General features: G+C 34.2%; 1 protein-coding gene across 1 annotated transcript in view; it reads right to left on the bottom strand.

The window, feature by feature from the left end:
• LOC129218354 (calpain-5-like) overlaps nt 1-26274 on the bottom strand; it is a 137119-nt gene that overhangs the window by 94711 nt on the left and 16134 nt on the right. Inside the window, exons 4-5 of the mRNA XM_054852598.1 lie at nt 12065-12273; nt 7111-7303 (exon numbers count right to left, since the gene is read on the bottom strand). Of these exons, the coding sequence (XP_054708573.1) occupies nt 7111-7303; nt 12065-12273 (402 nt within the window). The remainder of the gene's footprint in view (nt 1-7110; nt 7304-12064; nt 12274-26274) is intronic.

Below are 26274 nucleotides of genomic sequence, written 5' to 3'. Positions count from 1 at the left end.
AAAGGAGAGAGGTCTCAAATGGTGGGCGATTTCTTGCTATTTTCAGGATAGCAATATCTGTTTCAAATATTGCTTTGATTGGTCATTGACTACAAAATTTTCACTAAGATGGAACAAATTTTATGTTCAGTTAAAAAAAAAGTATTCATAACTTGAATAATAATTACTTGTACCACTCTATTAACATCAACTAATTCCTGTATACAATGAGTTTCACATTTAGTCATTCATTTTAAGGAAAGGTTTTTAATTAGTAAAATGATCTCTAGGCAAAGCCTTTCACATTTCGACCTCTATTAGTGAAAAAGAGAATCATCCAAATTTGGTAACATAGCAGTACCGGATCTAGGGGAGGTGAGGGGGTGAGTCTTGCTCGTACCTTAAATGGCAACTTCTGAGTTTGTCAACATTAGGTGAGTCTCTCAAGCACAAATCCAAAAGGGAGTTATATCTCCCTTTGAGAAACCAAATTGATCCTAAATTTGCGTTTCTAAAACTTTAAATTAGGAAAATTTCCCCAACCTTTATGCTTCTTCCTACTGTCACAAAGCTTAAAATGCATTTTCAGGACTTTAAAATTTCCATAGGAGAGCAACTTACCATCCTTCCTCCCTTAGTTTGGCCAAACATAGCCTAAAACAGTGTTTTGGGGGGCTCATTTTCACCCCCACCCCTTTTGCTGCCTAAAGTGGACCAAATATAGCTTTAAAATGTGTTTTGAGGTCGGAGAATTTTAACCCACGAAAGACAGCTTAAAATTGCTTTGTTAAACCCTCAATAAATGTCAAATTTTTCTGAAAGAGCAACTGAATCTTCCTATCCCTTAACGTCACCAAACAGCCCAAAAGTGCAGTTTTAGGTCTTGAGTCTCGAAACACTTCCAAAGGATAATGCCCACCCCATCCCTTCACATCTCATCTTTTAGCTTAATATTAATTATTGAGTTTTTTATAACTTCAATACCAAAAAATTCCTGTGGCAATCAATCCCTGACCCTTCTTGTATAATGATTTAAGATAGTCTAAAGTGTGTATTTAGCCCATCAACTTCGAACATTAAAATCCCTATCTCATCCAATGTCTCCAAAAGTAGCTTAAAGTTGGGTTTTTGAAACTTAAACTTCAGGAAAATTTTAAGGTATTGTTCTCAGATGTGCACAAAATCACCAAATGTCATCACAGCTAGCTCTAGAAATTCCTGAGGGAAGACCGCAAATCATTTTTCTCAGTAGTGAAGAGCTTAAAGTAAGTATCAGTTTCGAAAAAGATTTCAGGTGGGAAATCCTCCTCCGAACTCTCTATCATAACGTTGTCCGTCAAACAACGATTGAAATAGCAGTTTTAGAAAGTCATTTTCAAAAAGTTTCAAGAAAAGACGGAAAAACCATCTGATTTCCCAACATTTTTGGAAACATTTAGAAACTTATGCCACCAAAGGTAGCCTACAATTGCATTTTTGAAACTTCTGCATCGAAAAAATTCCAGAGAGATGCTGAACGTTTCTTATTCTCTTTAACGTCATCAAAGGTAGACTAAAATTAATTTCAAGGTTGAAAATATTTTGGGAGGAAATTACAGTCTTTGTTGGAGTTAGGGGAGACCCTTACACCACTAGATACAGTCTACATTTACGTGGTTTTCAGTTTTGTTGAAACACTTTCCAGACAGCGGCCCTGAACTTTCCCCAATACAGTGCAGAACCTTTTATCCGGGAACCAAAAAACCGGGAAATCAGAAAACCGGCAACCTTTTGCCGATTTTCCCGCCATTTTAAAAAAATACGCATTTTCGGCAATTTTTGAAAAAATTAAGCTTTTTTTTGAAATACCTAAAAGAATATGAGCGGCTTCTTAATAAATACCATATTACTCATCTATAACTCGAGAAAATGTTCACAAAAACGAACTTCAAAGGGTTATCCTTAACGCGGGGCCAAATTTCTGAAATATTTTCTTGAATTAAAAAGTACACTCGTAAGTCTGAAATTATCGTGTTTTATTCCAACTGAATACTAAAGAAATGAATATTTTCACATTTTAATGCAATATTTTATTGAATAGTGTCCAATTAAAGCCGTTTGGAGCGTAAGTGACGTCGGAAAAGCGCGGGGAAACACCGAAAACCAGTTTTTCGAATTTTTTGGATAGTTGATGGTGGAATCTAGAAATCGATAAATGCAAGACTCATAAATCAAATTTCTATTGTTATGAACTTAATACAAAAGCAATAGTTATCAATAACTACCGTAATCGCAAACACTAAACCTTTACAAAAAATTTTTTAAAAAAAATTGCGTTCCTGAAAACAAGTTCTTTCATACACTATAGTAGAAAAATCGCACATTTACGTTCAAAAACTTGTTTCTTGCCCTTCCCTTCAATTTCTTCCAATTTAAAACATTGAAAAGTGGGATGTTTTTTTTTTTTTTCCTTTTCAAAATGAATGCGAGGGTTTCAGGTCTTATGGATAACTTTCAATAATAAGCATTTCTGAACTGTTTTCTTCTTATTTTAATATGTATTACTATTTATTATAGTAATTTATGTTTCATAAACAAACGGCCAATAGCACTTTTTAGCGATCCAGAAAACCGGGAAATTCAGATATCCAGGACAGCGATGGTCCCGAACTTCCCGGATAATTGGTTCTCTACTGTATCTTCACATATCCAAAGATAGCCTAAAATTGCTTTTTTTAACACTTCAGTTTCGGAAAATTTCCTTGAGAAGTACCGAACCCCTATCGTCCCCAAAGAATGCATAAAACTAATTTTAATTTTAAAAACAAAAAAAATCTGGAGGGAGCTTCAAGCATCTTTTCTATAAGCGTTACTAAAAACTGCTTAAAATTTCGAATTTTGACTTAACTTTTGGAATGTTTTGATGGGACTCTGAATTCCTATTTTTTTTTTTGGCAAGAAAAATAAGAAGGGAAAAAAAAAGTTTCTTTTCTTTTTTTTATTAAAAACTTATTAAAATACTTTTGACTCTTTAAAGTGTCAACTATTTCCCATCAAAAAGGGCAGCAGAAAGTGTAGCTATGCCACTGCAGTAAGCAAGCACTTTGATTTTTCAATGTCCTTCATGCAAGAAGTTATTTTAGCACAAACCAAATACAAACACACATTTTACCCACAATGAAAATGTATACAGCAAAATGCTCCAATGGTTCTAGGAGTTATGTCTTTAAATTGGCCACCAAGTACACAGGAGGAGTGGAGGGTATTCTTCTCCATGAGTATGTGATAAACATTAATTTCCTACGCAATCAACACCATTTTCTTATCAGCTTATTTTATTCATTTTTACAATTTATTTTTTATTTATTGTGGTCAAAGTGAAAATATGTTCTAAGTGTAATAATCATGAGGGGTATCCAGCATTAATACCACCAGGAGGGTCAAAAAAATAATAGTAAAAAGATTTTCATAGTTAAAGCTCTTAGTAATTTTACACTTCAATATGCATCAGATGTTATTATTATAACTAGCTACTAGGGCTAGCCACATGAAGCAGGCATCTCCGTAATTTCATTAAAAAAATTCCTATTTAATATAAAAGTACAAATATAAATTAGTTTCAATTTGCAACTTCACAGAAAATAAAATAGCACATAGAAGCTAATTCAAAAAATTATGACAAAATTAATCATACTAAAAAAAAATCAAAAATTTATTAACTTGTTACATAGATCTATTACTGCAAATTCATGTATAGCAACGAAAATAAGAAAGGAAAGAATTGAATGAACCTGCTTAAATTTCCACTAATAATTTTTATCTAAACATTAAATTTTCTGTAGGCAACCCCCCCCCCCTTTCCGTCACCCCTTAACAAACTTTCAGAAAATTGGACAGCATTAAAAAGAGAAAGAAAATACAGTGGAGCACTGTTTATACGTTTTTGAAGGGACTGTATTGAAAAAAGCGTACCAACGAAAAAACGTATATAATAGTTATAAGTTAATGTGTATAAGACTTTGCAGGGACCAATTTTAAAAATGTATAAAAGAGAAAGTATAAACGGTGCTTCACTGTACCAAAATTTGAAAACAAGATATTGAAAATTTGATGAAATATGAATGTTTAAAGCAATTAAATTTTCATTGTCCATGTGCGAGAGATAGCAACTTATAACCTTCATAATTTAAAACCCAAGTGATGTGGCAACTGATAAAAATTCCAGTTCAATATCTTAAACATTTAGAAAGATATCGGCCATCTAATGAGTTGTATTTTACTGATTCTTGAAGGTGGGATGAATCATAAAGAATTGTTCACAAAAAATGTGTTTTTATCATGAATCACACTGAACGATTGCAGGCAAATGTTGCAAATTTGTAAGCAATGCCTTAGAATTTGTCATCTATCTGAGAATAGGCCACCCAACTTAAGCCAGGGTCAAGATGAACAGATGTTTAGTATTATTAATGACATTTCAAGCAAGGGGTCAGTCATTATAATGGGAGATTTTAATTTTCCAGGAATTGATTGGAATAATTTTTACCATAGTAATAGCAGAGAAGAGGAATTCTTGAAAGTAATTGGCGACTGTTTTTTAGATCAAATTGTAACTCAGGGTACTCGACAGGACGTGATTTTGGATCTAGTTTTCTGTGATATGGAAAGTTCTGTTCAGAGGTTATGTGTAGGGGAACACATTGGAGACAGTGACCACAACAGTATTAGGTTTGGGATTAAATTTGATACGCACAAAGTAGAGAATTTTAGGTTTGTGCCCAATTTCAGAAATACTGATTTTGTGGCACTTAGGCAGAGTTTGAAAGCAGTTTTTTCTTCTGGATTGGACAATAGTGATGTGAATCTTCAGTGGGCAGAGTTTAAGGAAAAGCTAGCGAAAACGGTTGGGGATCATGTTTCTTTTAGGAGAAAGGGTGTCAACACTAAAATTTGGCCAATGTGGTTCTCCAGGGAAACTAAAGACGCTCTAAATTACAAGCAAGCTGCTTTTCATAGGTTTAGAGAAATTGGTCACAGTGCAGATAGGCTCCAATATTGTAAGGCAAGGCGTAAATTTAAGTATTTGGTACGGATTCAGAAGAGAGAGTTGGAGCAAAGACTGGCAGATAACATAAACAGGAATCCCAAGAGGTCTTTTGCATACGCTAATTCGGGTAAAGTTCGAAATAGTCATATTGGGCCACTGGTTGATGAGCACGGTATTTTAATTCAGGACGATAGTGATATTGCTAATGTTCTTAATAACTTTTTTCGAGTGTTTTTAACGATAACTGTATCTCAACAGTTGACACCAACAAGACACAAGCTATAGTACAGCTTGAGGACTTTGTATTTTCCAGGGATGACGTTTTACTTCATTTGAAAAAAATTAAAGAGACTAAGGCTCCGGGAGCTGATAATATTTATCCAAAAATTTTAGTTGAATGTGCGGAGGAATTAGCAGATGTAATTGCAAATATTTTCAATGCTTCTTATAACTCGGGGACAGTGCCAGAAGACTGGAAGCTGGCTAACATTACACCGCTCTTCAAGAAAGGGTCTAAAGAGAGTGCGGGAAATTATTGACCTGTGAGTCTAACTTCGGTGGTTTGCAAAATTTTTGAAATATTGATAAAAATTAAGATAGTAAATTTTCTAGAGACTAATAATCTATTGACTAGTTTTCAGTACAGTTTCAGGAAAGGTAAATCTTGTGCAACTAATTTATTATATTTCTATGACAAAGTTACCATGGCTTTGGACAATAAGAAACCTGTAGATGTTGTTTACATTGATTTTCAAAAAGCTTTCGATAAGGTACCGCATGTTGCTCTACTTAGCAAATTAGCTGATATAGGAATAGGAGGGAAAACTTTCATTTGAGTAAAAAACAGGCTGACCGGAAGGAAACAAAGGGTAGTTGTAAAGGGAACTTATTCTAATTGGACTGAGGTTCTAAGCGGGGTTCCTCAAGGATCAGTGTTAGGGCCTGTTTTATTCATTATTTTTATGAACGATGTTCACAAAAATATTTCTGGGAAAATGAATTGTTTTGCTGATTATGTCAAAGTTATGGGGACTAGAAAATGAAGAACAAGCAAATCAGCTGCAAGAGGATCTAGATCATATTACGGAGTGGGCTGATAAATGGGGTTTGGCTGTTAATGTTGGGAAATGTCAAATGCTACATTTAGGCCATGGAAATAAGTGTACAAGTTATTTTTTGCAAGGTTCAGTCATTAGTCAGGCAGAAAAAGTTACTGATCTGGGGGTCTTAATAAGTCAGGATTTAAAGTTTAGCCAACAGTGCAGCATTGCTAGTAACAAAGCCAATAAGATGCTTGGGTTTATCAATAGATCTATTTCAAACAAATCTAAAGAAGTTCTTCTGCCCTTATATAGAAGTTTGGTAAGACCTCATTTGGAGTATGCTGTTCAGTTTTGGTCTCCTTATCTTTTAAAGATATTAATGTATTAGAAAGGGTTCAAAGGTGGGCTATGAGGCTAATAAATGGACTTTCTCACTTAGACTACGATTCCAGGCTTAGAAGGCTAAAAATGTACAGTCTTGAGCAAAGAAGAGACCGAGGGGACATGATTCAGTTGTTTAAATTTATTAAAATGAAAGAAGTTACGGGGCTGAAGTTTAGCACTGAAAACAGGACAAGGACAATTGTTTTAAGCTATTTAAATCTCAGGCTAACATGGATATTAGGAAAAATTATTTTAGCAGGGTAGTGGAAGCTTGGAACAGTTTACCGGAAGAGGTGGTGGTAATGAGCAAGGAAGTAGATAGTTTTAAGAGGGGCCATTGATCTTCACTGGGGATTGTAAATTGACTAGGGCCAGTCTAGCTGGGCCCAGAGCCTGTTGCTGGTCGTCACTTTTGTATTTGTATTTGTTTTTTATCATTCAGTAAAATACAGCTGGGTTGCTCAGACACACCCTGTATATAAATTGAAGATAAAGCATAAAAGCTTAAAATTCTTACAACAGGAGATAGTTAAAATGCTAGAATAAATATCAGTAATCATTTCTATAATACAACATCTTTTTTGTGTACATCAAATATATATGAATGTAAATTTCAGTTTCATAAAGCAAAAAGTTGTTAAGCATTATACCAAAGAACATACACAAGAAATAACTTACAGAGATTGCACAACTTAAAAGAGAATGATTATCAATTTCTGATCTCATGGTCCTGAACAAAGCAAGTTTTTTGTCTTCATCTTCATAATACTTTTCTTCTTGCAACTGGAATGTCTCAGCTATACCCCCAGTAAAATCAATTAAAGCGTCACACAAGTTTCCTCCATCGAGTGATTCATAAGAACCAGCTACCCTGAAATAAGTTACACTTAATGTAGACGAGAAAATTAAATTCTAGTCACTTTTTGCATCTTTAAATAGTAAATAAGTAAAATGTCAAACAACTTGGGCAAAGTTAGAACATTTAGAAATTAATAAGCATTAATCAACTTTTAAAGAACAAAAATACAAAGGAAGAAAGTCTTTTAATACCTTTGAAAGAAAATTAAACTTCCACTTATTTTTTGCAAATTTTCTACAGTATATTCATTTAAAACATACAGTATACCCACTCAAGTTCCTTGTCACCCTCTGAATATTGGAATGGCAGCTGCTATCTCTATAAACATGGTGTCTAAGTATAGTAAATCAGATATGTTTTACCGAATGAGACCATTCACAGGGCCATCTTGTGGAAAACTGTAGAGTTAGCTTTCGTATCTCGAAAATGCAATGAGATAGGCAGGAAAAGTGAACTCCAAAGCTGTAGAGCAATATCGAGAAAGCATGGGTCCTTCTGATAAATGAGGCAAGACACCTCATTGACATGGATGTGGAAAATGGAACAGTTAAAACGTGCATTTTTGGATTTTTCGTGATTTCACATAAACGCCCCGAATTCATTTCTCTGACACCACAAAACTTGGACGGAAGGAGAAATAATAAGCTTGCTGGTAAAATATTACACTAAAATGTCCAAATAAAGGTACATTGTTACAGCTTGTAACAATGTCCTTTCTCTAGCTCAGATCATCTTCTCATGTCCCAGTGTAGGGAATCACAGAAAAATAAATGCAGGTTTTAGCATTCTATTCTTTGCATTGATGTTCACAAGGTATCTTTCCTTAGTAAATTGATGATGCTCTGTAACACACTTTTTTACTTTATCTCAATTCGTACTCAAGATAGAAACTCTAACTCTGCCTTTTTCTACCAGATGGCGTCTTAGGCAGTTTTATTCAGTAGCATATGCATATGACCACTTTACTATACCTAGACACCATGTTTATAAAGATAGCAGCAGCCGTTCCAAAATTAAAAGAGTGACAAAACTTTAACGGACATACTATATAATTATACACTACATATTTCATATTATGTGGCGTGTGTGTGTGAGCAGGGGAAGTAATTCAATTCTTTTCAAACAGGGATAAAGCCTTGTTTGAGCATGAATAAATGGGGTAATGTTGAAAATTCTTGAATGTTAACATGATATTTGAATAAATAAAAGCATTGACAAACTAAAGGCACTTGACAGATATGCAACATTGTAAGTTAATTTTTTGGGTTTATACAATTGTTTTTACCGAGTATATCCATTATTATTTTGCTACTGCATTATGATAAAACACAACTCATTTTACAGGGTTCATACTTCATTCAGATAAAAAAATTCCATGACTTTTTCATGACCTCAAAAAAAATTTTCATGACCATTTTACATGAAAAGAAAAGCACTATTTAATTTCAAACCTGTCAATTTTTGGAAATGAGCATCTGCTAAACTTCTATGTGAATGTCACTTCTTCATTGAAGCACTTACTTGTGATTGAAAAAATATCAGTGTACATCTAAAAACCTAAACTATTTTTAGTTATGACTAAATATAGTTTAAACTATTTTGTTAATTCATGTTTCTAAACCAGATATTTATTTTAAAAATGCATTTAGTAGTGAATAAATCTTCGGATTCAAATGTACTTGTTTACTCATTTGCACATTTTCAAATGCTTAAGAGAGCAGGGTTTGAAATAGGGTTCAATTTCTAGGGCGGAATGTCCCCCTTTACTTCAAATTCCAGGGGGATTTTTTGAATTTGGTGGAGAATTTTTATAAGTTCTGAAAATTTGTTTAGAATTTTTTAATAAATCATTTTTATTTTATTTTTTATTTATTCATTTTTAAATTATAATTTTTTTAGTGTAATATCAACCCCATTTTCAAATAATTATTCAGTAATTTTGCCGTTTTATTTTATTATTTCATTTTTAATAAACTATTTTACAACTAAGTAACACACACATACACAATTATTTTTTTAAATAGACCATTTCCTGGCTCTAATTATCTAAATGGGGTTCGGTCCCCGTTGATTAGAATAATATTTCTACTGCACAAAGACTTTTTTTCTGACGATCAAAAAGTTAAAAGTATAAAAAATTGCCTGTATACCTATTGAAAACAGACTGTCGTTTAAAGCAGTTTTTGGATCGCATTTCGAAAGGCGATCGGAATAGGTTGATGTCTGCGGATCGGAATCGGTTGATGTCGGCAGATCGGAATTCGTTGATGTTGGCGGATCGGAATTCGTTGATGCCGGCGAACCGGAATTCCTCGATGTAACTTGAATTGCTTTGAATTGACAGAAACTTTATTAATTTTTTTCCATCTTTCCAAAATGAAAATGGATTTTTAAATTTTTTTTATCTTCTCCGCTTTCCACGTCTGGGGTTCGTTATCAAGTTTAAGAATTTAGGGGGAGGGGGGGAATCCCGCACGGATCTTTGGATTGCGCAAGATTTACCGATTTTGTGCGCATTTCGCGCAATCCCGCGCTCTATTTCAAACCCTGAGAGAGTCAAATTCTAGAATATAGTGTTTGATTTCTGACATTGAACGTAGCAGTGGGTCACATGGATTAGTTTTTGTTAGACCACTAACTACAATTTTCACAGTTCCATCCTAATTTAATTTCAATCTATTACGTAGCCAAAGTGTGGCAACACTGTTTTACACTTTATTTAAATTTAATGTAAATTTCCTTTATATATATATATATATAATATATATATATATATATATATATATATATATATATATATATATGTGTGTGTGTGTGTGTGTGTGTGTGTGTTGAAATAAAATTGCAGTCACTTCTTGACTCAGAAAAGTTCATGTTTTTTACTTGTTAAACAAACTGATTCATGGCAAATACTGTGCATAGCTTTTAAAGCTAACAGTTTTGCGGACCACATGTTGAGCACTACTATTTTAGAGTATTAAAATTCCCCTATTTCTGTATTCCATCACCTGACTAAAATGATTATTTTCTAAAACTGTCAACAAACTAAGATAAACTCTGATAAACATTATAAAGTTTTTACGAGTGATGGAAACAAACTTGGATACAATTGAATTCCGTTTTTTGAGTGGCCGTGGCAAAATCTAGACTGTACAAGTTCGCTACTACAGAAAACAAAATATAAGAAGTGTTGTAAATAATGGTAAATTCAAAATGAGTGATGTCCAAGCAGTAAAATCACATTGCAGAAAAAGACCAGTGGCTGCTACTAGTGATGTGGATCGGATAAATACCCAGCGGGTAGGTAAATATTTTTTGGGTATTTACCCAAGGCCTGGGTAAATACCCAAAAACTGGGTATTTTTCAAAAAAATGCAAAAAAAGTGAATGGGATTTTTAAAAAAAGATCTAAATATTAAATAATTGGTAAAACTGATACATACATATGTATTACACAGTTTATAATATTTTTTATTGAAAAGACTTGATGAAATCATGAAAGAAACATATCGTGAACCAACCAAAGAATCTTTCCTTTCAATGTCATAATTGGAGAAGTATAAGCAATTCATTATGAACTTCAGGATTTTAAAATCATAATCTAGGTTAGTCATATCCAAAATGAAAAAAAAGGAAGCATGATGGATGTTTGGAAGAATAAACTGAGAAGTTATTAAGACTATGGTGTTATTTATTTTATTGATATTTAAGTGATAACATGGAAAAAATATAGAAACAGTTTTCACATTAATAAGCAAAAAAAAAAAAAAAAAAGCAAAATATTCTTTTCTGTTGCCTTGCTCATTTGCATTTGCTCCCCTGTAGGGTGGGAAGGTAAATATTTTTTTGGGTATTTATCCGAAGGCAGGGTAAATCCCCTACTAATTGCGCATTTTGCAAAAAAAATTTAGGTAGTATTAAAAGGTGACTATTTGCTTTTTTGAACACAAACCCTGAAATAAAAGATTAAAAATTTTAAATGAATTTTAAATGGTTATGTATATTATGTGTGTATAAATTTTTGGGCAAAAATTTATTGTTTTGTATATGATTGGTTGTATATATACATAATGGAATACATACAGAAAAGTATTGTAAATGAATATAAATTTTTGAAATAAATACCCGGGTATTTACCCATTTTGGGTATTTACCTGGGTATATACCCTGGGTATTTACCCCTAAAAATAAATACCCGGGTATTTTACATCACTAGCTGCTACACAAGTGGATGCAATGAGATTTCAAAATTCAGATTTGTTTTTGAGATTGTTCAAATTTCCAGTTTTATTGGCTTTTAATGAGCAATACTACTATATCATTCTAGATTTCTAATGCTCTTTAGCTACTGTTGCTTCTTCTCTGCCCAAAACATTTTCCCATGACTTTAAATAATTTTCCATGACTTTGAACGAAAATTTCAAATTTCCATGACTTTTCCAGGTCTGAAATTTGCTGTTTTTTTTTTTTTTTTTCATGACTTTCCAGGATTTCCATGACCCCTACGAACCCTGATTTTAACACTTAGTTGCTGTGCGACTGTAAAAACAAAAATGGATATTACATATTAATTGCATGTAACCTTTTTTAAATTATCACTAACTTTTAAATTAAACAATTCATTCAAAATCAATATAAAGTGAAACTACATTACGGGAGGATAATAGCATTACAAATCAGTAACTTAGGTAATTTGCATGTAATGCTAACAACAATATATTTTTAACTGTTTATACAAAACATATTCTATACAAATAAATTATCAAAACTTACTTAGCATATGCTTTTTCTAAGAGTGCACCCCAAAATTCATTTTTATCTCTCGACTTAATATAAATCAGTTCACCAGCAACTGTTGGTAATCTATCATCAATCACAACATCATACCATCCATCAAATAACCAAAATCGAAAGTGAAATATTCCAGCATAGTTTTCAGGCTGTTCATCATTCCACTCTTGAACTTCCATATCAGGGATTACCTTATTAATAAATAAAAAAAAACAATAAATGCACAAATTGTTTTGAAAAAAATCCAATTTTTAATTAATTTTCCTGATTATAAATTGTTAAACTCTTCTTTATCTGCTGGGAGAACAAAACTTCATACTATTATACATTATTTAGTTACAATGGATACCTTTGTGTGGTGACAGGAGCAGAATAATCCCAACATAGTCCATGCGTGTCGTAACAGGTGACTATAGTGGATACCCAATCTAAGGAGTGAGGCCTTGTGTTTATGGATAGATAGCATCTGTACGATGTCTTAAACGATCCCCTCCTAAACCGAGTGAAACCTAATTGTAATTAGCCTTGCACTCGTACAGGGTGGTTGTGCGGATTTTGACCTCTTGCCACTTCCCAATTCCCAGCTCCTATGGAGTTGGATACTGGCTTGAAAGAGAGAACCAGCAACCTTGCAGCCCATCACTGGGCCACCATTCCAGAGAAGGTATAGGAGAAACCAAACTTCTTCGGGTCGGAGGTTTCAACTCCTTCCCTTGCACAAACTGCTGCATCTTAAAGAATAAATGCAGGTCAACCACAACCCTGTGCTCAAGCAGTGTATATGTTTAAAATAGCTGTTATGAGAGAAACCTTCCTGTCGGAGAGGTTAACCCGCGATGACATTGAACATATACAACTTGTCATCCTTAGGATGACAGACGTGATTCTCTCCACTGAGGATTACGTGGCAAAAATGCAAAAGGCTTCTCAACAAAAATAGTATTAAGAATGCTTTTGGTCTTCTTACTGATCTTTACAACTTAAAGTGGCACCTTGCTACAATGGGTGCCAGTAATGATCCTATTTGCAGAGGTTGCGTATTTAAGGAAGAAACTATTGCTCTCACCCTGTGTGATTCTGAAATGTTTCCTGCCAATAGGTTTGAACACCTTAGTCATCATTTGCTTGAACCAAGAGAGATTCATGATATTCCTATTAGGTGTTTGCTGAATTTTGCTTCAGCTACTGGTCTGTTTTAAGACATCTGTTTGGAGACTAGTACAATAGACCTCTGGTCGCAGTGCGTGGTTCAGTTAAGCCTCCCCCCTCCTTTCATTCATTTCATACAATGGATACTGAAAAGTTTTAAAACAATTTACTCATTACCTTTTTTTACTTGAAAAAAAAAACACATGCACTTCTCTCTCTTTTATATATATATAGGGGAGACCGGGGCAAGATGACGAATGCCTTATTTTTTCCGTTTCCCCCCAGTTAACAGCATCTACTGCACACTACTGGCTTTCCTATCTGCTGTTCGTTCAGTAATAGTATAGAGACGCTGAAATCGCCATATTTGTGTTAGTTCTGAAGCTCTGATTGTTCACCGTTGCCACGATCTAACTTTTATGCATTTGTAAATAAGCTCTGCTACAGATACAGATAAGTTATATCGTGTCTCTTTAGTATTTATGAGTAACTTAGTTTAAATACTACCTATTACCAAGAATAAATGTCAATTAATCGCCTTCTCTTATGGCAATGGAGAAGAATCCGTTCAAACAGGCAGTCCGGGGCAAGATGACGGGCCGAAACGCGGGGCAAGATGACGAGGTCGTTCTCTTGCCCCGTGTTTCGGAATTTATTAAAAAACTATGTTGTCCATTTTATTAAATTCTGTAAACGCTTATTTGTCTGTGTGTTTGTTCACGCAACCTTGCGTTTCTATATCCTCTGAGGTTCAAGGACGCATTGAATCAAGGGAGGTGTCGTTCGAAAGCCGGTGAACAGAGGCTATTTATAAACTAGTTGACCAAATGACTAGTAGACTGAATTAAACCAAGCAAAAAATCTCCTGCTCTGTTGATTATTTACAATCACAAATCTCACATAACTTTGCAGACTATCTTATATTGCAGTGAAAAAAACATTATCATGTGGTTGGGTTGCCCCCCCACACATCGCATCGTTTCTAGCTCCTGATGCGTCATTTTTCTGCCCATTGAAAACCTACTATAGCCAAGCATATAGCAACTTTATGGTCATTCATCTAGGACAAACTATCAGAGACAAAAATATTGGTGGGCTTTTGAGCACCGCTTAATTCAAAGCAGCTACAGTTGGAAATGCCAATAAAGGGTTTAAAGAATGAGGGATCGAGTCTCATAATTCTCTTGTTTTTAGCGGACTATGACGTTGCTGGTGATGAAACTGAGAATAATTGTTAATCCTCAGACCTTGGGAGTAGAAGACTAACATATAAACCCTCCAGACGAAGCAGAAGTTATGGCAAATGCTGATTCCGATGCACCAAAGAAGCCTGTTAGTGTTTCTGATTTCAATGCATTGCCTAAAGCAACACAATTTGAGGGGGGGAAAAAGCCGAAAACTGAGCTCAAACATTCTTACAAGCACACCCATCAAAGAAATGTCAGAACAAGGAGCAAAGTGGAAGGACAAAAAGGATTATTTAAAAAACAGGGAAAATAAGCTCGTGAAGCTAAAAAGGGAGTAAAAAAAACTCAAACTAAGTTCCTTTAGGTCCAAGTCTATTCAATTCATGTCAAGCAATTCAGTTGCATCAACTTCAAAGAATGGTTTTATAAGATGCCCTGCTTGTAAAGAGGAATATTGTGACCCTCCAACATAAGAACGGACCCAGTGCTGTAAAAATCAAGAGTGGTGGCATGAGGCATGTTCCAGTTATGAAAATGGCATTTTTATTTGTGTCTATTGTTCCCTGCACAACTTAACACTTCAACATTACGCTCCAATGGATTATGCTTAATTTGATACTTTGTAATATGTAAACACAGAGTTATCACTTTTAAAAGTAGGTAACATATTCCAAACATAAAATTTGTTCAACCTTTTTCAACGTTGTCATCTTGCCCCAAGGTCAAAGTCATCTTGCCCCAGTACTGGGGCAAGATGACGATTTGTTAAGGTCATGAAAAAATAAAAATATCCTTCGTTATTTTTATTTGAAAAATTAAATGGTAATATATTTAATGCCACAAAGGATTACTCTAACAGCTCATGTGAAATTAATTTTACTATCCTTGAAAATAAGTTAATAAACAACAAAAATTGTTAACATAGTCATCTTGCCCCGGTCTCCCCTATATATATATATATGAACCAAAGAGATAAAAAAAAAATTACTAATTAAGAACACATCCTGAATAATGTGTTCTACTGACTAAAGAACATCAATGTAAGGATTTTTTTTTTTAAATCTAAGGATATCAAACCAATGAGTTTAGAAGGTCAGGAGTCAAGTTATATTAATTCCTGATTTTTTGAAAGTTGTTAATCAGATAGAGAAAAAAAATAAACGTTTTAAGGGGAAGGGGCAGTCAATAAGACTATAGAAACATAAAGACAAAACTTACGAAAAAACAAATAAATCTTTAAATTTTTCAATATTGTCTTTTTTTTTAAATTCAATATACTTTCTAAATGTTTTTCCAACTTATATAAATAACCAAAAAAGCAAGATTTCTAAAGGTCCATAAAATTAGCATATGTTTGAGCGATGATATAGTAGAGCAACCATTTTTTCAAGTTTGGAAGTAAAAAAAGTCAGTTGGGGTTAAATCAATCACCACAAATAAATCAAACAGCTGTGTATTCATGTTTTGTCTTGATGGGAAAAGATCTCATTTTTCTTCAAACTAAAACTTTTTAAAATGTCTTTGAGAAACCTGTATAATAATGACGTATAATTCTCTCTAGCTAGTGCTTTTCCATCAGTAATCAGTGTAGATGATTTTGTACAGATCTCAAAAAAAAAAAAAAAAAGCTGTGGCCACTACACTGTGAGCTAATTTACCCATCTTTCCCTTCTTTGAAGCCTATGTAGCTTCAAAAACCACTATTTCGAATATTTCTTTGTGCCTGAAGTGTATTAGTGTACAGATGTTTCATCCACAGCTCTCCATTGAAGCAAACTTCAAAGCTGTGAGAGAAAAGTGCTGAAGCAACCTCAGAATCGACTATGCAATTGAGTTTGGTCTCTACTGAGAGGAAATATAACACACAGCTTGCAAAAAAACATTTCATGCCCTCACACCCAATTTTACATAGCAAATCGAAAGTATTACTTTGTAATATATGATGTCCACATGACTTTTACCTATTTCAAGCATTTCAGTTCATTGCAGGGGCGTGCGAAGAGCTTCAGTAATGGGGGTAGCCTAGGGGTTTAGGTAACTACTGGAAAAAGGGTGCAGCGCAATGGGGGGGGTCAAAAAATTAAATGAATGTACGAAATTTGTTGCATCTGAATTTATTCAAAAAACATCTTAAATATAGAGAGAGGATTTAGCTTCTGGTTTAAAATGGAGTCAGAGAATCAAAACTAGATCTAAATATCAGAAATCTGAACCAAATTGCAAGCATGAGATTAATTCAAACATGGGGGGTAAATTTTTGAAATTGCAGTCTTAAAAAAAAAATGCATTTTAGACTATCTTTGGTTATTTTAGGGGGAAGAGGTTCCGAGACGCTTCCTCCGTCCATTTTTCAAAACTTTTTAAAACGCAGCTGTTATCTCCGATTGTTTTGAGAATAGACGCGGGCAATGATCCACTCATGAAAGGATCATTCATTCTTTTGATCTGTTCATTTAGTAACTCGTTCATTTGAATGACTTCGTTTATTTTTGAAAGTTGTAGATCATCTCTTTGCACCACATACTCAAGTACATTCAAAAAGTTTCATTAGATCAGTAGTATTCTTTGAAAGAAAAATAACTAAAATCATCTAAAAGTACGAAAAGATACCTATGAAAAATGATTTCAAAGAAAACTGAATTCAGGTTTAGATGTACTAAGCAATTCTAGTTCATTTTGAAAGGTATTGGTTCATTTTGAAAGAAAGGCTGCTGGTTCCAAAAATCGTATATTCCATTTCAGCATGTCACAAAATTAGGGAATTAAATTTTACTGTGTAAAAAAAAAAATAAACTGCAAAATGAATTTTGCAAAATCGAACCTACGATAAATAGTGCATTAATTTTAAATTGAAATACCATATCGCCAAGTGTAGTATGGTCACAGGTGAAATAAAACAAAATATAATTTTGAACGTGTACTTGGGGTTACATTTTAAAATATGAAAACCACAAAATAAATAAAAGAAAGAACTACAAAAAAAATAATAACAATGAAACAGGCTATAATACATCAAACACGAGGATTTAAAAAATATTATGAAAACTAAGTACGTTGAATATACATCAATTTAACAAAAATATTCTAATGATAAAACTTCTGCTTTGCAAAAAAAAAAAAAAACTGGCGTAAATTGTTGAAACTGACCTTTTTTTTTGATAACAAAACAAACATTTGTCAATCACGACATCAACCGAAACAAAAAAGAGGCGATTCCTTCAAATAGTTTTTCCGGCTACAGCACTGTATACATACATATAGTATTACCAATAGAACGAAAAAAGTAACGACAAATATACTGGTAGCTCAGCTGGGGGGCGGGGTGTCCTGATCAGTGAGGCACCAGACTTGTGACTGCAGGGTCCCGGGTTCGATCCTCGCTGGTTCAAGATCCATTCTCTTCATCAATGTTGATTGGGGAGATGTTAAAAATGCTCGTAGTTACAAAGTCCTCCAAGTGAAACACTACCTTTGGGGGTGCTGGACATGGGATTTCTCGGTCTGGTTCAAAAAATCAAAGCTGTCTTCAAGGTCCCATCCCACTGGTTAAGCCACAAATGGTGGCAGGTACGGGGGACTCCCTCGTTACCTGTCTCTGTACGATAAACTGTGTGCAAAGACTAGTAAGCATCCTTACTTTATGAGGCCTTCTGACTGGATGTTAAAACAATTCAGCTTTAATGCCAATTATAACATTGTGTTTCCGTCCAGAGAGCAATGGAAGGATGTACAGGATATCATTGGCAATGCACACGAAATCTGGTTTACAGATGGTTCCAAGATTGCGTCTGGAACTTGTTCTGGTGCATATTGCAGCAGCAATAACACTAATCTGTGCTTCTCTTTAGGGAAGCTTGCTACTGTCTACCAGGCAGAAACTTTAGCCATATTGGCTTGTGTAAACAACTGCCTAGATCGTGGCCTAAGCGGGAAGGTTATCAGAATATTCTCTGATAGCCAAGCTGTGTTGAAAGCTCTCAATCGTAACTGTTTTACTACCAAAACAGTTTGGGAGTACCATAATGCACTGGTAAGACTAGCTGGCAGTAATAGGATCTCCCTTTACTGGGTTCCTGGTCACCGTGATATTGTAGGTAATGAATTAGCAGATCAGTTAGCATCAGAATATTCTCTGATAGTCAAGCTGTGTTGAAAGCTCTCAATCGTAACTGTTTTACAACCAAAACAGTTTGGGAGTACCATAATGCACTGGTAAGACTAGCTGGCAGTAATAGGGTCTCCCTTTACTGGGTTCCTGGTCACCGTGATATTGTAGGTAACGAATTGGCAGATCAGTTAGCTAAACAGGGCTCCAATATACCGTTTATGGGACCCGAGCCTGTCCTCTGCCTCCCCTACAATGCAGTAAGAACTACTGCAAAGAACCTTCTTATGGATGAATCATATGGCCTGTGGCTTCAGTCCGAGTCTCAAAGACAGGCCAAGACTCTGAACCAGCAGCCTCCCTGGCTCAGGTCTAAGGAACTGCTTAACTTGAGCAGGAATGAGATCAAGAAGTCTGTTGGGTTACTAACTGGACACTGCTCTCTTAATAGGCACCTTAATTTGATGGGTGTTGCCGACAACCCTTCGTGTAGAGGATGTCATATGGCTGATGAAAGCTCAATTCATGTGCTATGTGAATGTGACTTCTACTCTGCACAAAGATTTGAGCACCTGGGATACCACTATGCAGATCCCTGGGAACTGCCTAGAATTTCGGTTAGGCAACTGCTGAGATTTATTTCTGTTACTGGGCTCCTTTAGTTGTCTAAGCAGGGATAATACAATAGACCTGTGGTCTCGGTGCTCGCGCTGTTTTCAAGTGCCCCCCTTTTCACTTCATACTTCATACAGGGGACTCTAGTTAAAAGTGGTAGCTTAGTTCGATACTGGATAATTTTTAAAAAAAAAGATCAACCCAATTATTAGGGAGCTTTAAAATTACCCATACCATTGAGAACAGAAAAGAAACGCAACACTTTTTTAAATGGGGGAAAATTAGACAGTAATAGGGTAACAGCACCAGTAAAGCTCAAAACTCGCGGTCGCCAGTAGCCAAATGCGACCAATTATTTTCACTTCAGTCGCCAATGTGGCTACCATTCGCCAAGGCAACCTTCCCTGACCTATAGTCTTGACATTTGACCTTTCCCAAATTCTTTTGTCCACTAAAAGTTCGGCTATGGTATCGCCGGGGATGAAGGAGGGAAGGGGGGGAGTATTGTCCAATTGTGGCTAATTGTGCTATGTGTTCTTGTTCTCAGTAGAAAACAAAAATCGCAATCAAGACGACAAATTTGTTACAAAACTTCTATTTCGAAAACTCGGCTTTCTTTACACACGATCGTAAAAATAGAAAAATTTCATACACCAATTTAGTAAATTATGCTTTTTTGATCTTGAATTCATTTTTCAACTTTATTTCTCCTTAACAAATGGCTATTTCTTCGTTTTGAAGTATTTTTAAACTACGCGTTTTCAAAATGGCGTCGTGTTGTTATTGTTCATTTTTACCAGTTAAGACGAAAATGTCCTTTCCGAAATAAAAAGAATTGAAAAGAATTAATCTTGTACATTTGGTTTACATATGAATAAACAAAAATGGCACCTTTGAGTCAAAATGCACCGAGACAAGGTAAAAACGATATCGCTAAAAAAAAATTTTTTTTGGAAGATTTTTGATTTTTTGTTTTAATCATATTGTTTGTTTTTCCTTTTTTTTCTTTTTAAAATATAAAACCTACTGGAGGAGAGGATACATCCGTCTATTTACTTTATTTCTCCTTAAAAAAGTTATTTTTAAGTTTCGCGGTAAATTTTCAAAATGGCGTCCCGCCTTTTCAAACTGGTGCCGCGTTGTAGATTGTCCATTTTCACCAGTTAGAAGAGGAAAATGTGTGTTCCAAAATAAATAAAGAGAAGTACAATCATATTTATAAAACACATAAATAATAATAAAAAAATGGCACCCTTGCGTCTAGAGAAGGTGGAAAGAATACGGCTGAAACCCTTTTTTTCTTCTGCTGGATCTTTAATTTCATTTTTTGTTTTTTTTTTTTCGTTTTGTTTTATATTGTTTACCTTTCTTTTATTTATTCATTCTTTTGACACCCAGGCTTCGATTTTCATAAAATTCTGCATGCATTTGTAAAAACAAAAAAAAAATATTTTTGTAGAATCGCAAATGGTTTAGGTTTTACATTCTGTTCCAAGTTTTTGGTATTTTGTTGTTTTCTTTATCAAGGACCTAACTCGTATTTTGGTTGAAAGCTGTGATGTTTCTAGAAGTTTTGAAAGCTGAAAAAAAAAAAATAATAATCTTTTTTATTTATTTTTTTATCGTGATGTGTTTTGCTTAAAGATAAATTAATGCAGATTATAGTTTGCAAAAGATGTGTTAAATAATATCTGGGCATGGGTGCCCGTTCTCCCCAAGTTCAATTCCTCCCTCCCTCCAAAATTTTTCCTCAACCCTCTTTTTATTTTTTATTTTTAGCTCGCTTTTTATTTTATTTATTTTTTTAAATATTTTTTATTTACTTATTTATTTTTAATTATTATTTTATAAGAAACGTTCTTTGCTACGCCAATGACATATACACTCATACTAAATAAATAAACAGAATAAAATAAATTAAATAACTTAAATTAAAATAAAGTTTGGCTATCATTTTTTGAGATTTGGCTACCATTTTGTGAGGATCTGGTAGCCATTGGCTACCAATTCAAAATTTGAGTTTTGAGGTATAAGCACCAGTAACAGACAAGGGCTCAGTAACAGACAGTTGTAAGTTTGGATTTAAATAATGAGAATTTTATGCGGGAGAAACTGATGTTGCTGCAACCCATGAATGAGGCGGAACCAGCTAGTGTTATCACAGTGAATTTTATGAGCCAGTTGGTATTTACACGGCAGTGGAAGAAGGTTATGAACAGCCACCACGAGGTCTGTCGGTATTTCGTGTTCATTTGAATTTAATAAGGTTTTAGATCTGAAAATAAAGAACTTTTTGCTCATTTTGAAGAGAAAATGGAGAATTCTGTCTATTACTCATCCTTTCCTAATCCTATCTGTTACTGGACATCATCAGAATTGTCGGTGTCTGTTGCTGGGGCTCGGACCTTTTTTCGAAATTGAGCAAATAAAAATAGAATTAACTAATCCAGAAGATCCAGAAGCAGCCAAACTTTAGATGATATGTAGTTGCATGAGAAAAAAATACTTTTAAAAGTCTAAATGCATTATAAAAGGCTTAAAAAACTGAGTTAACCTGAGAGTGATGTATTAAGTATGTCTGTTACCGGTGTTGTTACCATAATCCTTATTAAAAATCTCTGAATATTGAATGTTAAATCAAGCAACTTGGAAGTCGTCAAGTAAAAAATCAATATAGATGGTAGTAATTGATAGGAGGAATGTTATAGAAGACAAAATGATCACCAAAAAAATGAATTGCAACCATTAAAGAAAGGTGATGAATGTTATAGCAGAAAGTAAAAAGGTTCAAAATGAAGACATTGCACTGCACTGAGAAAAAGGAAATTTGAGGTTGATTCAGATTTAAAAATTTGAAGATGAGTGTAATCCGAAAAAAAAAAAAGCGATTTTATCACAAGTGCATCCGTACAATGTTCCAAACTGATTTCCATTCAAAAGAACGGTCCTTCATTTTTTAGGTGAACGAACAGATCCGTTCGTTCATTTTAAGTGTTCATTCTTTTTGACCTGTTTCTTCATAAACGACACATCCCTAGTTGAGAAGTGGTCGGTTAAAGGGCTCTTCCTTAGAAATTGCTTGAAACTGTAGCTCCAACATAATGCAATTTCAGATTATCTTTGATGATGTGGGGAGGAGAAATTCGGGGGCTCTACCTTGAAAACTTTTCTAAACTGATCGAAGAAAACACAAAGTTTAAGACTATCTTCAACGATGTTGTCGAGGGGAGACGCTCTACTGAAAAAATTCCAAAGTTAACTTTTAAAATGCAGTTTTTATAGGATTTTTTAACGATAGTAAGCGGAAATATTCGTGGACCCTTACTCATTTTTTTCCGAAATTTAAATTCCAGAAATGCAATTGTAGATGATCTTTAATGATGTTATCAGGGAGTTTGAATGCTCTCCCTCGAAAAATTTTTAAAAATTGAATCTCTAAAATAGAAATTTTATAGACGTTGAATGATGATATTAAATTGAGGAGTGGTTCGACGATCTCCAGAAAATTTTACAGATTGACAGATTTTAGACAATTATTAATGATGAATAGGGTGCGTTTCTCAGGGATTTGAGTGGGAGTGCATTCTTTGAAGCTTTTTGGAATTCCGGTAATTTCCATCCTGATATTTTTATTTGTTTGAAGTTTGAGCGTTTGCGGTCACAGTAAAACTAGTTTTAGTGTTTTAGATTGATGTGGCACCATGTCACAGGATTAGCTCTCGCCAACGCCAATGGTGCCACAGAAAAAGGGGATGTAGTTTGCCAAGGTTATTTTTTAAAATATTATGAGCTTAAAGTTGATTACTTTAATGATTTTTTTCGGAGATTAGCAACAAATGAGCGGAAGGAAAAAAGAGGCAATCCGTAATGTCACTCATCAAGAAAAAATTTTGTATATGTGCTGCAATTTCCTGGGTCTGCTCCCCCACACTGCAGTGGCGTATCTGAGAAGGGTTACTAACGGTTTTCCGTCCCAGATAATCTCTTTTTTTTTTCAAAAAGCGGGTGGCACTCGCCAAGGGAAAATAAATATTCTGAAAAAATTATTCAAATAAGACGCAATATATGTTACAAATTAAAAGGGGAGAAACTCCTCCTAGAAATATTACAAAAGATAGACTAAACCTGCTTTTTTAAAGTGAATTGTCTTCCCCTCTCTCGCCAAAACCATTCAAGATCCTCTTAAACTTTGGCTTCAATTTCATAAATGTTCCGAATGATAATCTCTGAAAACTTGTCCCCTAACGAAGGTTGGCCAAAATAACATTTTTGGAGCTTCAATTTCAGGGAGAATTGAATCCCTTTTCCCTCTAACATTACATGAAATCACCTAAAACTGCATTTTTCAAACAATAACTTTGAAAAAAAACTAGGGGAGAACATCCGGTACCACCCTGTCAAAAATAGTCGAAGATAATCTACAATTGCGTTTTTATAAATTCAATTGCAAAATTTGCAGGGAGAGGGAACTCAAACCTCTCCTCCTATTATCAATGATCATTTAAAACTGCGTTTCTTCAACAACAATTTCGAGAGTTTTCAAGAGGAGAAATCCCTGGATCCCCCTACTTCAGCAACAATATTTTACTTATGATTAGATTCTAATGTTTCATAGTAAATTGCTAATGCTATTTTCATTAATGAATTTCTATGAAACGATATGGGGGGAGGGCACTATCCTTAAAGTTCCCCAGAGACACTAGACCCCACAGGAAAGCCACAGAGCACCTTAAATTTTTCACATGAGCATCTTCCTTTTCGCTTTCATGAAAAGTTTGATGTTCCTTAATATTTTTTACTGAGTGTCAAAACGTTATGAATTTCGTGTAAAAGGGAGTAAAAATATATTTGAAGGGTGTCAAAAAGAACTCTCATTCAAATTTATACCTGGCTTAATTTCACGAAACATAAGTTCTTGCTCTCTGCAGCACCGTTTCAGGAAAACAATTTCTTTTTAAATTAATATACCATAACTGAAATGAGTATAGTTGAAGAAGAAATGATGAAGGCTGGGTGTGTGATGTAGAAGCTGGTTATGAGAAGCTTCTTTTGCCAGCTATCCACAGCCACCTCAGTCTCATTTCAACCTCCTGCACATTACAGCAAAACATTATAGAGCTTGGGACTTATAACTTATTTTTTTTTTTTATTTATTTATTTATTTATTTGAGCCAATGGGGGTACCAAGGTACCCCTGGTGAACCCTGTAATTCAGAAGTTATTTCCATACTTTAAAATCGCATATTTTTTCGAATTTTTCAAAATCATAAAAATAGCCCATAAAGCTGATAAATCAAAGTTCAACTCACATAGCCTCACTAGATAACTATTCATTTATTCTGTAACACCACTTATTTCTTACTGGTGAAATACCAGCCCTCAAAACTAAAGTCTGCAAATGTCCCAAGTTAGGGTAGTGGCTGTAGCAAATACCTTTGTGACCAGTGGCGGATTTGTTAAAGAAATCGGCCTTGGCATAAAGGGATGAAGCGGCCCCATAGCTCCTTTAGACACTAATTTTTACCAAACGATTAGGAAATGATATGAATTAAATATGAGGAAATTATTCGTAAAAATTAGATACCTTTTTTCAAACAAAATTTAACAGATGGGATCCTTTTCTGTGTTTTAAATGTGAACAATTGATGCAAGATAAGCAATGAGCCGAATTTTAATAATTTTTGGCTAGACAACGAAACGTGAGGGATTGTTCACAAATAATCTGTTCTTATCATGAATTCACTCTGCAACAATACCACGTAAGTTGTATATAAAAGATACTTTCACAAAAATATATTAAATTATATAAATATAAATTTTTGATATATTTTAAAATTATTTCAGAAATTTATAGCTTATTCCCAGCTATTTACAATGAAAGATGATCTAAAATGTGTTTTTGTTTCCTCAATTTGTTGCTGGTCCCTTAAATGAATAGCAGACATAATTGTTATTGGAAAATGACACCTAGAAGTACTTTTTATGTGAAAAAAATTACCGAGCAATTGGTCTTTTATTTATCGAGAAATCTGTAAAAATGTGAATTTTTGAAAGTGTTCCAATACTTTTAGTCATACAGTGTACGTACATATATATTCTTTGTTTTATTTATATAGACTAGCTACATTGTCCAGCTTTGCATGGTGTACCTTGAAAATAAAAGTTATGTCAAGTGACCTTTGTTCAACAATAGGGCTTCAATTAGATTTTTAAAAAAACTGTCAAATTTCCAGTCAAAATAATCATTCTCTAAGAGAGAAAATGACAAATAAAAAATTCCGAATAAATTAAATGCAACCCTCCATAAATACAACTAAAATCCTTTAAAAAAAGAAAAGAAAGAAGAAAGAAGATAAATCGTCAAGTAATAATCAAAAGGTGAAATTTTTGCCTCAAAACAAAAACAAAATTTTATTAAGTCACAGCCGAGAAAAAAATGTGGCAGCCTTCTAAAAGTTAATTTAAAATGAGATAGCGCAAACAATAGTTTTCCGATAAGAAAATAGAATTCCATTAGGCTTAAAAGTGCTTCTTAATTTTTTCCTGGTGATTTCACAGCCTTTTTTTTTTGAAATTCGTAGAAACCAAGTTACCTGTATGGGTATTTTTTGTGGTATTTCAAATGGGAGCTGAATTAAAGAAATCAGATAATTATTTTGGGTAAAAAGAGCTATTTAATGCTATTTTCGGCCTTTAAAATTAAAATTTGAACGCTTCAGGGGGTTTTTTGGCTTTTGAAAACCACCCTACATTAGAGATGAGTTCGAGCTCATTTTTGAGAGCCCGGGCCCGCCCAAGCCCGAAAATTTGTAACCGATCCCGCCCGAGCCGAGTGATATTGTCTCGAAGCAAGATCCAAGTCCGCCCGAGCCTGAAGGAAACTTTCTTGTATCAAAAACTGAGCCTTCTACAGTCTGACATGATCTCTCTGTTAATGAAAAATGTTATGTCAAATGTTCTTCATTAACAGAAGTTTCTAAATTTTCTTAAAATGTTCCACTTCAAATGCATTACTGTATGACATATTGCAATAGTAATGGCAAAAAAAAAATAAAACACTATAAATAAGCGTTAATTAATAATTTTTTTTGGGGGGAGGGGTAAATTTGACATTGATTGAACTGATTTAAATGTTC

Source organism: Uloborus diversus, chromosome 3 (genome assembly GCF_026930045.1).
Source record: "Uloborus diversus isolate 005 chromosome 3, Udiv.v.3.1, whole genome shotgun sequence".
In the NCBI taxonomy this organism is placed as follows: Eukaryota; Metazoa; Arthropoda; class Arachnida; order Araneae; family Uloboridae; genus Uloborus; species Uloborus diversus.
The sequence above is the reverse complement of the archived record's forward strand: the minus strand, read 5'-3'. Positions and strand labels throughout refer to the sequence as shown.